Source organism: Eurytemora carolleeae, unplaced genomic scaffold (assembly GCF_000591075.1).
Source record: "Eurytemora carolleeae unplaced genomic scaffold, Eaff_2.0 scaffold835, whole genome shotgun sequence".
Lineage (NCBI taxonomy): Eukaryota > Metazoa > Arthropoda > Copepoda > Calanoida > Temoridae > Eurytemora > Eurytemora carolleeae.
In genome coordinates this window covers 142,531-156,558 of record NW_019396886.1, presented here as the reverse complement: position 1 = coordinate 156,558, position 14,028 = coordinate 142,531, and the positions used below count along the sequence as shown (strand labels likewise).

Below are 14,028 nucleotides of genomic sequence, written 5' to 3'. Positions count from 1 at the left end.
GTAATGGCAGTTCTGTCTGTAGAGAGGGAGGGAGACAGAGAAAAAGAAAAGGTGGTTATATAGGAGGAGAAAGTGGCACTAAAGCATAGCTCTCCAGAAGTACTGTACTGCTACAGTTTTGCATCGTCTTCATACCTTTTAAGCATTCTATCAATAGATTGATGAATGTCTAAACATACTTTGGAGTAATGATAATTTAAGATTTACTTGATATCTTGGAAAACTATTTGAGGTAAATTTTGTTGAAAGTGATTTGGCCAAACTTCCTGTTTTTTATTTAAAAAAAACAACAAAAATAACAGTTGTTAAGTGTTTTATACTTGGCTAGTACAGTGAAGGTGGGTGTTAGCGTGCAGTTGGGCAGTGGCTTAAAGTCATAGGGCTGTACTCTGACATTGACATTGTGTCTTAGGGTACTCATAGTTACTCCCGCGGTTTACCCGCGCTTTGTCGTAAAATACAATATTTTTCCTTATAAAAGTAGAGAACCACTCAACTTAGAGTTCCTGAGTTATGATCGGCATACAAACAAGTAGACAAACAGAGATTACATTTTTTTATACATATTAATTAATATTTGTTTGAGGACTTGCAACCCGCATGAGGATGTTGTAGCTCTTCCCTATTCAAGTGGAACCACTGGACCACCTAAGGTAGAGTACAGAGATATGTATATTGTATAATTCGGTTTAAGATACTTTTTTAAACAAAACTTACGGAGAATAATATTGTGCAATTTTTTTTTTACTGAATCAGGAAAAATGATTGATTTTGATTTTTTAGGCAAAAAGTAAAAAGTTTTTCTTGAAAGTTGAATATAAATCTCAATACAAGTTTTATCATTTTTATCATCATCATTTCCTGTTTCCTTAATTTTTTTTTATTATTTTCAATCTTCAAAAATTTAAAAGATTACATAAAATATCATCAATACCAGTAATAATGATAATAGTATTGATAACTTAGGGAGTTTGTTTAACCCATTACAACCTTGTTGCAAACCTATGCCAGGCAGGGCATCCTGATGCACTTCCCATCAAACCTTTTAAAGGTAATCTTATATTTCAGGATCTTTTTATCATTATCATTAATCACACCATTGCATTCCCATTCAAAATGTATGTTATGTGGATTTATTTGTATTTAGTATTAGTGTGTGTATTGTGAATAGCATAAGTATTTTATATATATTGTTCTGGTTTCGCTTAGATACCATTTTTGGTAATAAAAAGCGATTCTTAAACTTGATATTTTTCACTATATATGCTCGACATTTTTCACATGATCATCGTAACTGTTCTTGAAAATGTTTAAGGTTTTAGACTCTTTAATATAGTCTGGCAAACTGTTCCATGGGTTTATCACTCTCACAGAAAAAGAGTTTTTTCTCACGTTAGAATTGAATTGCTTCACATTTAAATTGAAACTGCAATTGGATTGTCTTGTCAGTCTATTCGCTGTCTCACATGTTCTGCTGAACCAAGAAGATTAATTAACATTATCATATCCATGTAGAATTTTCCAGGTCTGTATTAAATCACCACGAAGTCGTCTGGCCTCTAGAGAGCTCAAACCAACCTCAATCAATCTTTCCTCATATGTTTGACCTGCCAGACCTGACGTCATTCTTAGAGCTCTGCGTTGCACATTCTCCAGTAGATTAATATCTTCTTGTGTCCATGGGGACCATGCTTGTACTGCATACTCAAGGTGGGGTCGAACATACACCTTGTACAATTTGATCCAAGTGAACCTGTCCCTGTAATGGAATGATCTCGACATTTGTCCCAGAACCTGGTTAGCCTTTCTAGGTGTAACTGCACATTGAGAAGAAGGTTTAAGAGAATCTGAGATAATAACTCCTATATCCTTCTCCTCCTTTGAAGACTCAAGAACAGTTCCTCCTGGAGCAAAACCTCCCATGGTATATGAATACTTGGGATTATTTTTACCAAAATGAATCACTTTGCACTTACTGGCATTGAAAACCATTAACCATTCCTCAGACCATTTCAATAGAATAGAATATTAAAGTGATCAAAACAATTCATTATTGTTTCCAACTTTCCTTTTTTACATTGAGACTCACATAGGTAGATAACAAGTAGTTTTAGAAGATATTTTTAAAAAACTTGTAAATTTATTTCATCAAAGTGATTTATACAAATAAATATTCCAATTGGATAGGCTTAAGCTGTATTTAATTGAAGAATTAGGGTGCACACTACCTATTCTAAATGAACCTTTATTTCTTCAGAACCCTATTTCAAATGTCAATTATAGCTTTTCTACTTAAAACTAGTTCGTATTTAGAAACGGGAGTTCTTGGTTCTACTCTAGCTGTTCTACCGTTCTTCCACATTTATGCAATGGAACTTGTCATGCTTTTTAACCTCAGGTAGAGAGTATTGTTGATAACTTGTCAGTGGCCTTGTTAGAGTCAGGAAACCCTGTTGAATGCATAGGACGTGGTAGGAATAAGAGGACCGGTGTTTGAGGGTTGGTTAGAGTTTAGGGGATCATAGCTTAATATTTAAAGGAACGGTGAAATTAGGCCCTTTAAGATCTGAATGATCCAGTGTCAAGTGTCATTGAATTTTACTGCCTTTTGACCAACATTACCGACCCATGATCCCACCAACCAACAGCGGCTCCCAGGATGTCAAGTAACTTATCTGTCCCTTGGTACAAATAAGTCAGATAACAGCCCGCTTGGTGCGATGATTTTGGGGAAAAATTCGCACATTGTCATCTCAAATGACGAAAAAATTCCGTAAAACTTCTTTTCTGGTCAATTTCTTTGCAAAAAGAAAAAATTGGATGTTCATGAATAGTAGTTAAAATAATTAATTACTGCCTTTTGACCAACGTTACTGACCCATTGTAGGATGTCAAGGTGCCTAAGTGTCCCTTAGGAAAATTAAGTATAATAACTGACAACATCAATAATTCTCATTCAATGTTAATTTTCAGGAATGGTCAGAAGACCATAACGTTGCCTAAATTTGAACCTGAGAGCTATATCAAGGCTTTGGATACATACAAACCAACCTTTCTCAACCTGGTAAACCTAGATTTTTGGTGCTCTTTAGTTTGAACTATTGACTTTTTGAACTATTAACGTTTTGAACTATTGTACCACGTGTAGTAGTTCAAACGGCCAATAGTTTAAACGATAACATTATGTGCGCATTTGAACTATTTTTTTTTGCTCATTTCAAGTATTAAAAAAATAGTTAAATTGAGCTGAAAAATATATGGTTTAAATGAGCAAACAAAATAGTTCAAATGACCCAAAAAGTAGTTCAATTGAGAAAAAAAGTTCAAATGAACCAACAAATAGTTTGAATGAGCAAAAAATAGTTCTAATGAGCAAAAAAAGAAAGTTCAAATGAGCCCAAAAATAGTTTCAATGAGCCAAACAATAGCTCAAATGAGCAAAAATATAGTTCAAATGCACAAAAACAGCTCGAATGAGCAAAAAACATAGTTCAAATGAGCAAAAATATAGTTCATATGAGCAAAAGCATAGTTCAAATGAGCCAAAAAATAGTCCGATAATTTCCTTGTATACGATTTTTGCCCCCCCCCCCCCTTATCAATTTTGTTCATAGATCTCATATGTATATTATTGGTCATGTGGCTGCTGCGCCCATCTCCCTAGCCTGTCCTAGCCGCAGCGCTTGGTCCCCCTAGCCTGTCCTAGCCGCAACGCTCGGTCCAGAAATTGTCTTAACCTAACCTAACCCTGAAATAATGCAAAATAAATAATTGATAGGATGGGAGGAGAGGCGGGGAGGGTACAAACCTCGTATACTTGGACGGACCCAATTATAGTTTAAATGAACAAAAATATTGGGTTCAAAAGATCGCCAAAAAAAAGTTGCTCATTTGAACTATCTTTTTGATTCATTTGAAAATAATTTTTTTGCTCATCTGAACTATTTTTTTGCTCATTTGAAAGATATGTTTTGTTCAATTAATTGTAATTTGCTCTTTTTAACTACTTTTTTACTCATGTATATTGTGTGATGATTGTTTGACCTATATTTTTAAGGAAATATAAAAATTTTAAACCGCATATTTAATAGTAAAAAATGAGTAAAAAATGTGTTGTTTGAACTACAGGAAATGACAATGAACAATAGTTCAAACAATCAATAGTTCAAACGGCAGTAGTTCAAATTCGGATCCACCAGATTTTAAACCTGAAACATAGATTTTGTCTAAAAAATTGACCCAGCGTTATATATTTTCAAGTCAATTGATTTTTGATGCGTAGTGGAAAAAAATGAAAAATTGGATATTAACGAGCAAGTTATTTTAACCTTTTCACAGTTTTTCCCCCCCAAAAATTATTTTCCACAAAAACAAATTTAACATCTGGGGGTAAAACTGTTTTTATGAAGAGGGGTGAGGAAAAAAAATCACAATTAAAATGTGTTAAACTTTGTTTAAATATTGAAAAACTTACATGAATGGTGTTCTCCAAGGTCCCGCCTTTGGTCTCCTTCCTGGCAACAAATCCTGCTGTAAAACCATCACTGCTCAACTCAGGTAAATACTTGATTGTTTATTTTAGTCTTTAAGTGTTGAATTTTTAACGAAAACGTTAACAGAATAAAAACAGTTTTTTTTGCTAATTGCAATTTTAAAGTTTTTTGTTTTATTTACTTTAATAGTTTAGATTAACTCTTTCTTTCCTTTTTATTTTATTCAGTCTCAGCTTAACCTTAAGGTTGACCATATTGATTTTTATCCAAAATTCAAAATTTAAAAATTTAGTTTTCTAATCCTAATACTACTGACATATCCTCTACCCAAAATACTCTGGGGAAGGGGGGGGGGGGTTCACTCCAAGGGACAGTAGGAGTAGGGCTAAGGAGAATCCGAAGTATCATAAAACTCTTCTATAATCATTGAATCAAGTTTTGACAATATTTTAGTTACTTTTGTGACCGGTGGTGCCGCCCCCTTCGGTCCGGCTCTCATTGAAAAGTTTATGGAGAAGGTACAATTTCATATTTTTGGAGAACTTAATAATTTTATGCTTTAGTAATGAATAATAATAATAATAATGATAAACCGAAACATGATTCTTAATGCAAATTTTTTTTTATTTTAAATCTTAAATGATTGTTAATTCATTTCAGAATAAACAAGAAGTTAAAAACATTTTTAGTGTTGAATTCCTTGATTGATATTCTTACACAAATTCCTAAATCTTAGAAACCCAAGTATGCAATAGGGACGTAAGGACATCCTTAAATCGGTCGAATACATTTTATTTCTCAGGTTCATCCCCACCAGATAGAATTCAGGGAAGGGTTCGGGATGACGGAGTCAAGTCCTTTAACTCATCTTCAACCAGATGGGGATGCAGTTCTAGGTAAGTTACTGTTCTAGCTAGTTACTGTTCTTGGTAAGTTTCTGTTCTAGGTAAGTTTCTGTTTTAGCTAAGCTTCTGTTCTAGGTAATTTACTGTTCTAGCTAAGTTTCTGTTCTAGGTAAGTTCATGTTCTAGCTAAGTTTCTGTTTTAGGTTAGTTTCTGTTCTAGGTAAGTTACTGTTCTAGGTAAATTCTCGTTCTAGCTAAGTTACTGTTCTAGGTAAGTTACTGTTCTAGGTAAGTTACTGTTCAAAGTAAGTTACCGTTCATGGCAAGTTACCGTTCTAGGTAAGTTCCTGTTCTAGGTAAGTTACTGTTCTAGCAAGTTACTGTTCTAGCTAAGTTTCTGTTCTAGCTAAGTTTCTGTTCTAGGTAAGTTTCTGTTCTAGGTAAGTTATTGTTCTAGCTAAGTTTCTGTTCTAGGTAAGTTTCTGTTATAGGTAAGTTTCTGTTCAAGGTAAGTTACTGTTCTAGGTAAATTCTTGTTCTAGGTAAATTCTTGTTCTAGATAAGTTACTGTTCTAGGTAAGTTACTGTTCTAGGTAAGTTATTGTTCTAGCCTAGCTTCTGTTCTAGCTAAGTTCCTGTTCTAGGTAAGTTTCTGTTTTAGCTAAGTTACTGTTCTAGGTAAGTTTCTGTTCTAGGTAAGTTACTGTTCTAGGTAAGTTACTGTTCTAGCTAAGTTACATGTTCTAGCAAAGTTTCTGTTCTAGGTAAGTTACTTTACTGTTCTAGCTAAGTTTCTGTTCTAGGTAAGTTCCTGTTCTAGGTAAGTTACTGTTCTAGGTAAATTCTTGTTTTAGCTAAGTTACTGTTCTAGCTAAGTTACTGTTCAAGGTAAGTTACCGTTCATGGTAAGTTACCGTTCATTGCAAGTTACCGCTCTTGGTGAGTAACTGTCTTAGGGTTAGTTCCTGTGTTAGGAAATGTTTCAATTAAAAATTGGGGTTTGAAGAAAGTTTTTAATTTACATTATGACTTTGTCATCATTTCGTCAAAATACTTGAACCGATATTGCTTTTTTATGGAAGACCTTATTTTACAAAAGGAAGTTTAAGGATGGTCAAAATGTAAACAAAATTGCGGATGAAAAACATTGATTTAAAGTTTTGTGGAAAACATGAAATCTGAGAAAGTTTAGACTGTTTGTCAAATAATGTGCGCAAAAGGTACAAACAAGTGCCGTCCAATAAGCCTAGTTCTTATGCATTATTTTAAGGAGCCTGTGGATGCCCTGTTTCAAACACATGGGCCAAGATAGTTGATACAGAAACAGGAGAGATTCTTGGACCAGAGGAACAAGGGGAGCTTTGTGTATCTGGGCCGCAGGTATAAGGACCGGGGGGAGAACTAAGGACCACTGGCACAGGGAGTAGGGACCAGGATGCGTAGCAAGGACCAGTGGGACAGGGACTAAAGGATCACTAATGGATGAGAACTGGTATTGTAAGTAGTACCACTGGTTAAGGGAATATGGACCACGGTGAGTACTGGGGACCACTGGTCCAGGGAGTACTTTGGTCCACTGATTGAGAAGTAGGGACTATGGGGAATACTAATAAACACGTTTATAGGTAGGTGTATGGACCCTGGTACTGAGAGTAAAAACTAGTATTTTGTGTCCTCATGTTAAGTGTGTAGTAACTGATTAATATTTTCCAAAACTTTTATTTCCCCTAATAGCAAACTAAAACATATTACAAACACAAACTTATCAATGTTACCAACACTAATATAACATAAACAGACATTTTACTAAAACAAACAACGCTGCACGTTTGAAATTCCGTGTTATGATGCTTCAAACCTCACAGTAAAAATAGGTGTTAAATAGTTTTTTTTTTTGAAAATATATTTCGGTTTGGGCTGACCTTCTTCAGTTGTAACGATATAATAATCATCAAAATTAGAATAAATCTAAAATTTGTTTGCAAGTCACAATATAAACAAAAACTTAAAAAAAACAAGAAAAATGCTTGTCAAATAAAAAGAAAAATGGTTGTCAAATAAAAAAGGAAACTAACTCAGATTAGATTTGTAAAAAGGCAATTTGTAAATATTCACTTTTTAAAGAATGTATAAAGCAATGTTCAGGATCTATATAATTTTTATGCAGATCCTTTTGCCCCTTTGATCCGTATCCGTGGATCCGCATAATTTTGCGGATTCTAAGCACTGGTATAAAGACAAGTATTATATTCCTTGAGATTTTTTCTGTTATGAAATACATTTACTAGCATATTGAACACGCAAACCCTACAGTGGTATCTATAACTGATCTTGTTCAAGGTGATGCAGGGATATTTTAAGAATATCTCCGCTACAGAGAAGACTATCATCAACGGATGGCTCATGTAAGTTTTTTTCTAAAAATTTCCTATTTAAATTTTTAATGATAGTACAATTCTTTTTGTTTCAATTGAGTTATTTAATCAATTATTTTTTTTGATTGTATTGATGTTTTTATCAAATAAGATAAATCAGGACAGCTTACTTTTGTGGACAGACTTAAGGATGGATTGATAAATTGATTGACTGATTGATTGATTGATTCATTGATTGATTCATTGATTGACTTAGTAATAATTAGAATCGGAGATATTGCCATGTATGAGAAATCAGGACAGTTTATTATTGTGGACAGACTTAAGAATTAATTTATTGATTGATTGAATGATTGACTGATTCATTGATTGATTCATTGATTGATTTATTGATTCATTGATTCATTGATTCATTGATTGCTGTGTAGGACTAGAGATCCGAGTAGGATAAATCAGGACAGTTCACTATTGTGGACAGACTGAAGGATGGATTAATTGATTAATAGAAAGATTGAATAATTGATTATTTTATAACTGTGTAGGACTGGAGATATTGCTAAGTATGATAAATCAGGACAGTTTACTATTGTTGACAGACTTAAGGAACTCATCAAGGTTAAAGGACTTCAGGTAAGCATTTTATTCATTGCAGTGTTTAGGATCCATTTTTTAATCCGGATCCTCTAAAGAGTTACATTCCCGATTCACAACCGTACCCTTACTGTCTCAGCAGAAACAATGGAGAATCTAAAAACCGTTGTTTTTTAAATAGAGTTTCTCTTGCGGGAATCAAATTTTACGGATTTACGGAGCAACAAGGAAGAAAAATATTTCTATTCAATATAAAATAACTACAATATCTTCCTAAAAATAGATAAAGCAATTTGTGAATCGGTAATTTGACTCTTTAAATGGAGGACCACTTGAAATTACGTGAACCTGCCTTTCATCGTCTGATTTTATTTTATTTAAGGTTGCTCCTTCTGAGCTTGAGGATTTGATCAGAAGGCATTCAGGAGTTCTTGATGTAGCTGTAGTCGGGGTTCCTGATGAACGGGTAGGTTAGGCAGTACAGTACACTCAACAGAACAATATTGTGTACTATGCAGAACTGTGTATTGTGCAGTACAGTGTACACTGTACAGTCGATATGAAATTAAAAATTTAAAATTTTTCAAAGAACTTTCTATCCTAATATAATAACTGATCCATTGACTGACATTGATATTGATTAACACATTGATTGACACATTGATTGACACATTGACACATTGATTTACACATTGATTTTGATTTACACATTTATTTACACATTAATTGACACATTGATTTACACATTGATTTACACATTGATTTGCACATTGATTTACACATTGATTTACACATTGAATAACACATTGTCTGATTGATACATTGATTCATACATTGATTGATGCACTGATTGATACATTGATTGATACATAGATTGATACATTGATTGATACATTGATTGATACATTGATTGATACATTGTTTGAAGCATTAATTGATGCACTGATTGATACATTGATTGATGCATTGATTGATGCATTGATTGATACATTGATTGATATATTGATTGATACATTGATTGATACATTGATTGATACATTGATTGATTGATACATTTATTGATGCATTGATTGATGCATTGATTGATACATTGATTGATATATTGATTGATACATTGATTGATACATTTATTGATGCATTGATTGATGCATTGATTGATGCATTGATTGATGCATTGATTGATGCATTGATTGATGCATTGATTGATGCATTGATTGATGCATTAATTGATTGATTTAGTCCGGTGAGCTGCCCAGAGCTTACATTATCCGGAAGAACCGGAATGTGACCGAGCAGAGTATAATCGATTACGTTGCTGATAGGGTTGCTCCGCATAAGAAGTTGGGAGCAGGTTAGTGGAGAGTTATTTTTCAATTACTTCAAGTTAGATTTACGCATTGTTTGATTGATTGATTGATTGATTGACAGATTGACATACTGAAGTTGGTTTATTGATTGAAATAATTATTGATTAATAATATCATGAGCGTGTTTGAAATTTGATAGCATATTGATTATTGGATGAAGTGACTGGTTGTTTCGCATTGGTATTTTGATCAAGCAAGTAAATAGTTGAATTTTAAATTTTGAAATTTAAAAAATTTTGAAATGTTAAAAATGCTAAAAATGTTCAATTTTTGTTGTTAAGGAGTGATGTTTGTCGAAACACTGCCCAAGAACCAAACTGGAAAAATTCTGAGGCGTGAGCTCAAAGCTCAAGTGTTCAAGGGATCCTTTGGATACTAGTACTATTCTGCTGGATACTGGTTCCTTTGGATACTATTACTATTCTGCTGGATACTGGTTCCTTTGGATACTAATACTTTTCTGTTGGATACTGGGTCCTTTGGATACTAGTACTATTCTGCTGGATACTTGTTCCTATACTCTTAATCAAAATTTTATTCTGATACTAATACTTCTACTGAATAAGAGATCCTTATTTTCTCGAATTTTTAAAATTTAAGACCTTATTTTCTTTATAATTAACACTAATGATATGTAAACGTTTGAATTTACTCAGATTCTTAACTTATTCTGTTAAACCAGCCTTAATCTATTAAATGAGTAATAATAGTATTTTTTATCCTAAGTAAGTATTTTTCAGATCTGGTAATTTTATACAAAAATTAGCAATTCAACTTTTTTGTAAGAAATAGTTTGTACTTCATTAAATCTGAACTTAAATTCATATATATGTACAGTTCAAAATATGTACACGTCTGCTAGTTAAGTGTTTGATTTTTCAATCGTATCTGATCCTGCTTTTAGATTTTGTAGTTTAAATACTTTTATAGTTTTCAATCAATTATCAAATCATCGAAACAAATAATGTCCAACTTACATCTAGTGCAAAAAGAAAATTAATGTATTTTTATCGAAAATATATTTTCAGATAAAAATATTTTCGTACAATTATAAATTTTGAAAATCCGCAAGTAAAAGTGAAAAAAAACGGTTTAAGAATGAGTCGGGTTAGTGCTTGGAAGGAAATAGTTTCAACCAGTTTTCGTAAAGAATACATCTTTCCTGTAAATTCATCGAAAAACTGGTTTCCTGGACATATGCACAAAGGGTTAAAGTAAGTTTTTAAAATAAGATAAAAAATTTATATTAGTTTTATAATTCTTTCATCTAATATTTTTTTTAAATTCAGGGGAAATGGTTTTTTGGTGAAAATTTCTTAATTTCTGTTTCAAAATCTTGAAGTTTTAAAATTTAGCTGGCTGCATCTTAGCAATGGTGTATTTTTCATTGTTTTTAGCATTAAAAATCATACCGGGGGGGGGGGGTGGATGTATTATGGGGAAAAATAATTTTCTCTTGAAAAATATGTATTTTATTTTAGAGATATGCAACGGAGGATTTTAGATATGGATTGTGTCATAGAAGTTCATGATGCCAGAATCCCTTTTAGTGGAAGAAATACTACATTTAAGGTAAAGTGAAAAACACAAATTATTATAATTTTTAATTTTTCTAATGTCCGTCAAAAGATTATTTTTTACTCGAACATTTCTTTAAATATCTATTTTGGATTTATATTCAGGAAACTATCAGCGGTGCTCGGCCCCACATCCTAGTTCTAAATAAAGAGGATTTGATTCCGGCAAAGAATCGTGCAGAAATAATTGACAAAATTAAGGAATAGATAAACATTAAATTGTTTGGCTTTACTAATATTTATCAAAGAACTGTTCAGAAAAGTATAATATTTGAAAAATAAATATTTTGTTTAATAATCTAACTTATAATAAAATATATAATATATAATATTATAATAAAAGTTCAAAAACTCTAATTTAAGCATAAACAAACGTATTCAAACATTTTTATTTTTATGAGATTAAAATTTTCAAAAATAGTTTTGTCTCTTTAATTTCTGAAAAATGTTTGATTGTCCCTTTAAGGCGGTGGACCCTGTAATATCTGAAGTAGTGTTTACCCAAGCCAGGAACTCGCTCTGTAAAGGAATGAAGTCAATCTTGCCTAAAGCTATCAAGTGAGACAAACATTGGGTCATTTTTATTCTAATTTGATATTATCATTAAAAATTGCAAAAAAAAAAATTGAGAAAAATTGTATTTTAGATTGATAGAGAATTCTCCCCGATATCATCGAGCTAGTGCACCGGACAAAACTATCATTGTGATTGGTATTCCTAACGTCGGGAAATCAACTGTTATTAATCAACTCAGGAAATTAGATATATATATCGGAAATCCCTAATATTTGATATCTAAAAATGTGGAAGATTCCGTCGTTATCCTGTCTCAAAAATGTTTAACTTTCTCCATTGATTCCTATAATCAAGGAAAGCGCAGGTCACTTTTGCATAGAACGCACACATGAAAACGGCCACAGTTAAAAGAAACAAAAAAAAATGGGATATCTTAATTGATTCAAACTTGATCAGACAAAGCTTCTAAAGGGTACCATTGTAAATCTAGCATTGCCGTCTTCCCCTCGAGGGTTAATTGAAATTACGCTTACAGTCCCTTTAAATAAGATATTTCTTTGCATTATTAAATGTTGTTTCCAGAAAGAAGAGATGAAGAGTGTTGCATTATTAATTTTTTTTCTGGAAAAGAAGATGAAGAGTTTCTAAATGAAAACCTTTTCAAATGTAATAATCTAATTTTTTGATGATGAATTTAAGTATATTTAGAATATATAGCTTTGATCCTGAGCTAGGACTTAAATCTCTGGTTGATCCTGAGCTAGGACTTAAATCTCTGGTTGATCCTGAGCTAGGACTTAAATCTCTGGTTGATCCTGAGCTAGGATATAAATCTTTGGTTGATCCTGAGCTAGGATATAAATCTTCCTGGCTTCTGATATTTAACTAATAATTCTTTTGATATTGAAATTTTTAGTTTTTTGTAATTTTTTAGATCGGTTCAGGAGCGTATACGGGTATCAGACCGTCCGCTTGTTTATCTTCTAGGAAAATTATTTTTATATTTATTATTAAAAGGATTGTAGACGTTGTTCTAAGTTAACCACCATTAAAAAAAAGTGGCATGTCCTACTCACTACAGTACGGTCCGTACCCTGTAAACTTTTATCTGAAAGTAAGATAAAGTCTATCTTTATCATGAAAAGATTTTAATTCTGGCAATTTTCACTTCGTCGTTTCTGCAGCTTAAATCAGCAAATCCTTCAGTAGAGAAACCAAAATTAGAAATATACATTTTTCAGCCAGAAAACAAGAACAACTCATTTATTGATAAGACAAAGGTACCGTTGTGAATCTAAAATGCTACTCTCTATGAATAAAAAGTCTCTTTGTAACTACGTCTCCAGTCCGAGTTCCAGTGCATTTACGTCAAATTGCTTTGCAATTTAATTCTGCTGCAAAACTTGTTATTACACATTCATTTTGATATTTATAATATGTATCATCGCATGAAATACAGGGTTACCCAAAAAGTATGCGACTTCGGAATTTTTCAGTCTTATTTCTTCCATTCACAAAAGCATGGATCGATTTTGACGTTTATTGGATACAGACAGACGAGGAAAGTATATTTATTCTTTCGCCCCCGGGGGGGGGGGGGGGCATTGCTTAAACAATGTATTGGAATAAAACTGAAATTATGTTTGAAACGATTGAAAAGTTTCATGCCCATTGCTTAAGCTATCTTTGCAGTCTAAAGTTAAGCCAGGTTATTGATAAATTGTTTCTTAGCGTTGAATCTATACACTATACTGATCAATAAGACCGGTTTGGATGAATTCAGACCTGTATCATGGCCCAAATTGTCGATAAGTCCGACGTTTGGCTTAAAAGCTTTGATCTGAAAGGGATTGTGATGGCATACCCCGGCTAGATTAAGAAGTTGTTGAACAATCACTGGCTACTTGCAGGGTGGCCAAAATGTACGGATTGTACGGATTGATTTTTTTTAAACCCTAAAATTGTACGGATTGTACGGATTGCACTGATTGTACGGATTTGTTTTCAAATTGTACGGATTGTACGGATTTTATCCTGGAAAATACACCGTTTTTTTTAAATTTTCACTCATTTCAGCAAATTTTTCATGAAAATAAAAAAAAATTCTCGTCAAAATGAAGTTAGTTTAACTTATTTTCTGCATTCTAAATAATATTAGATTGATTAATGTTTCAATTGACAATCAAAATTCATTCATAATTTTCGAGATATGTCCAAGAAGTGTTTATTTGAGAATATGTTCCATAAGTACTTATTTGATTGCT

The 14,028-nt window shown here is 32.6% G+C and overlaps 2 protein-coding genes across 2 annotated transcripts in view; both read left to right on the top strand.

Moving 5' to 3' along the window:
• Positions 1-586: 586 nt before the first annotated feature.
• LOC111709767 (4-coumarate--CoA ligase 2) lies at positions 587-10,365 on the top strand (the record flags this gene model as incomplete). The annotated part of the gene is given in 13 exon segments (XM_023483665.1): positions 587-653; positions 967-1,051; positions 2,314-2,398; positions 2,974-3,064; positions 4,494-4,557; positions 4,947-5,011; positions 5,296-5,389; positions 6,609-6,718; positions 7,679-7,743; positions 8,256-8,343; positions 8,687-8,770; positions 9,544-9,655; positions 9,953-10,365. Coding segments are annotated over 13 exon segments (1,108 nt in total), but the record flags the coding sequence as incomplete, so codon positions are not given.
• A 330-nt stretch (positions 10,366-10,695) lies between these two features.
• The window catches only part of LOC111709762 (mitochondrial GTPase 1), an 8,350-nt gene continuing 5,017 nt past the window's right edge, over positions 10,696-14,028 (top strand). Inside the window, exons 1-7 of the mRNA XM_023483658.1 lie at positions 10,696-10,885; positions 11,153-11,243; positions 11,354-11,449; positions 11,715-11,806; positions 11,895-12,017; positions 12,482-12,602; positions 12,694-12,751. Coding sequence (XP_023339426.1) covers positions 10,770-10,885; positions 11,153-11,243; positions 11,354-11,449; positions 11,715-11,806; positions 11,895-12,017; positions 12,482-12,602; positions 12,694-12,751 — 697 coding nt within the window. The 5' untranslated portion in view covers positions 10,696-10,769. The remainder of the gene's footprint in view (positions 10,886-11,152; positions 11,244-11,353; positions 11,450-11,714; positions 11,807-11,894; positions 12,018-12,481; positions 12,603-12,693; positions 12,752-14,028) is intronic.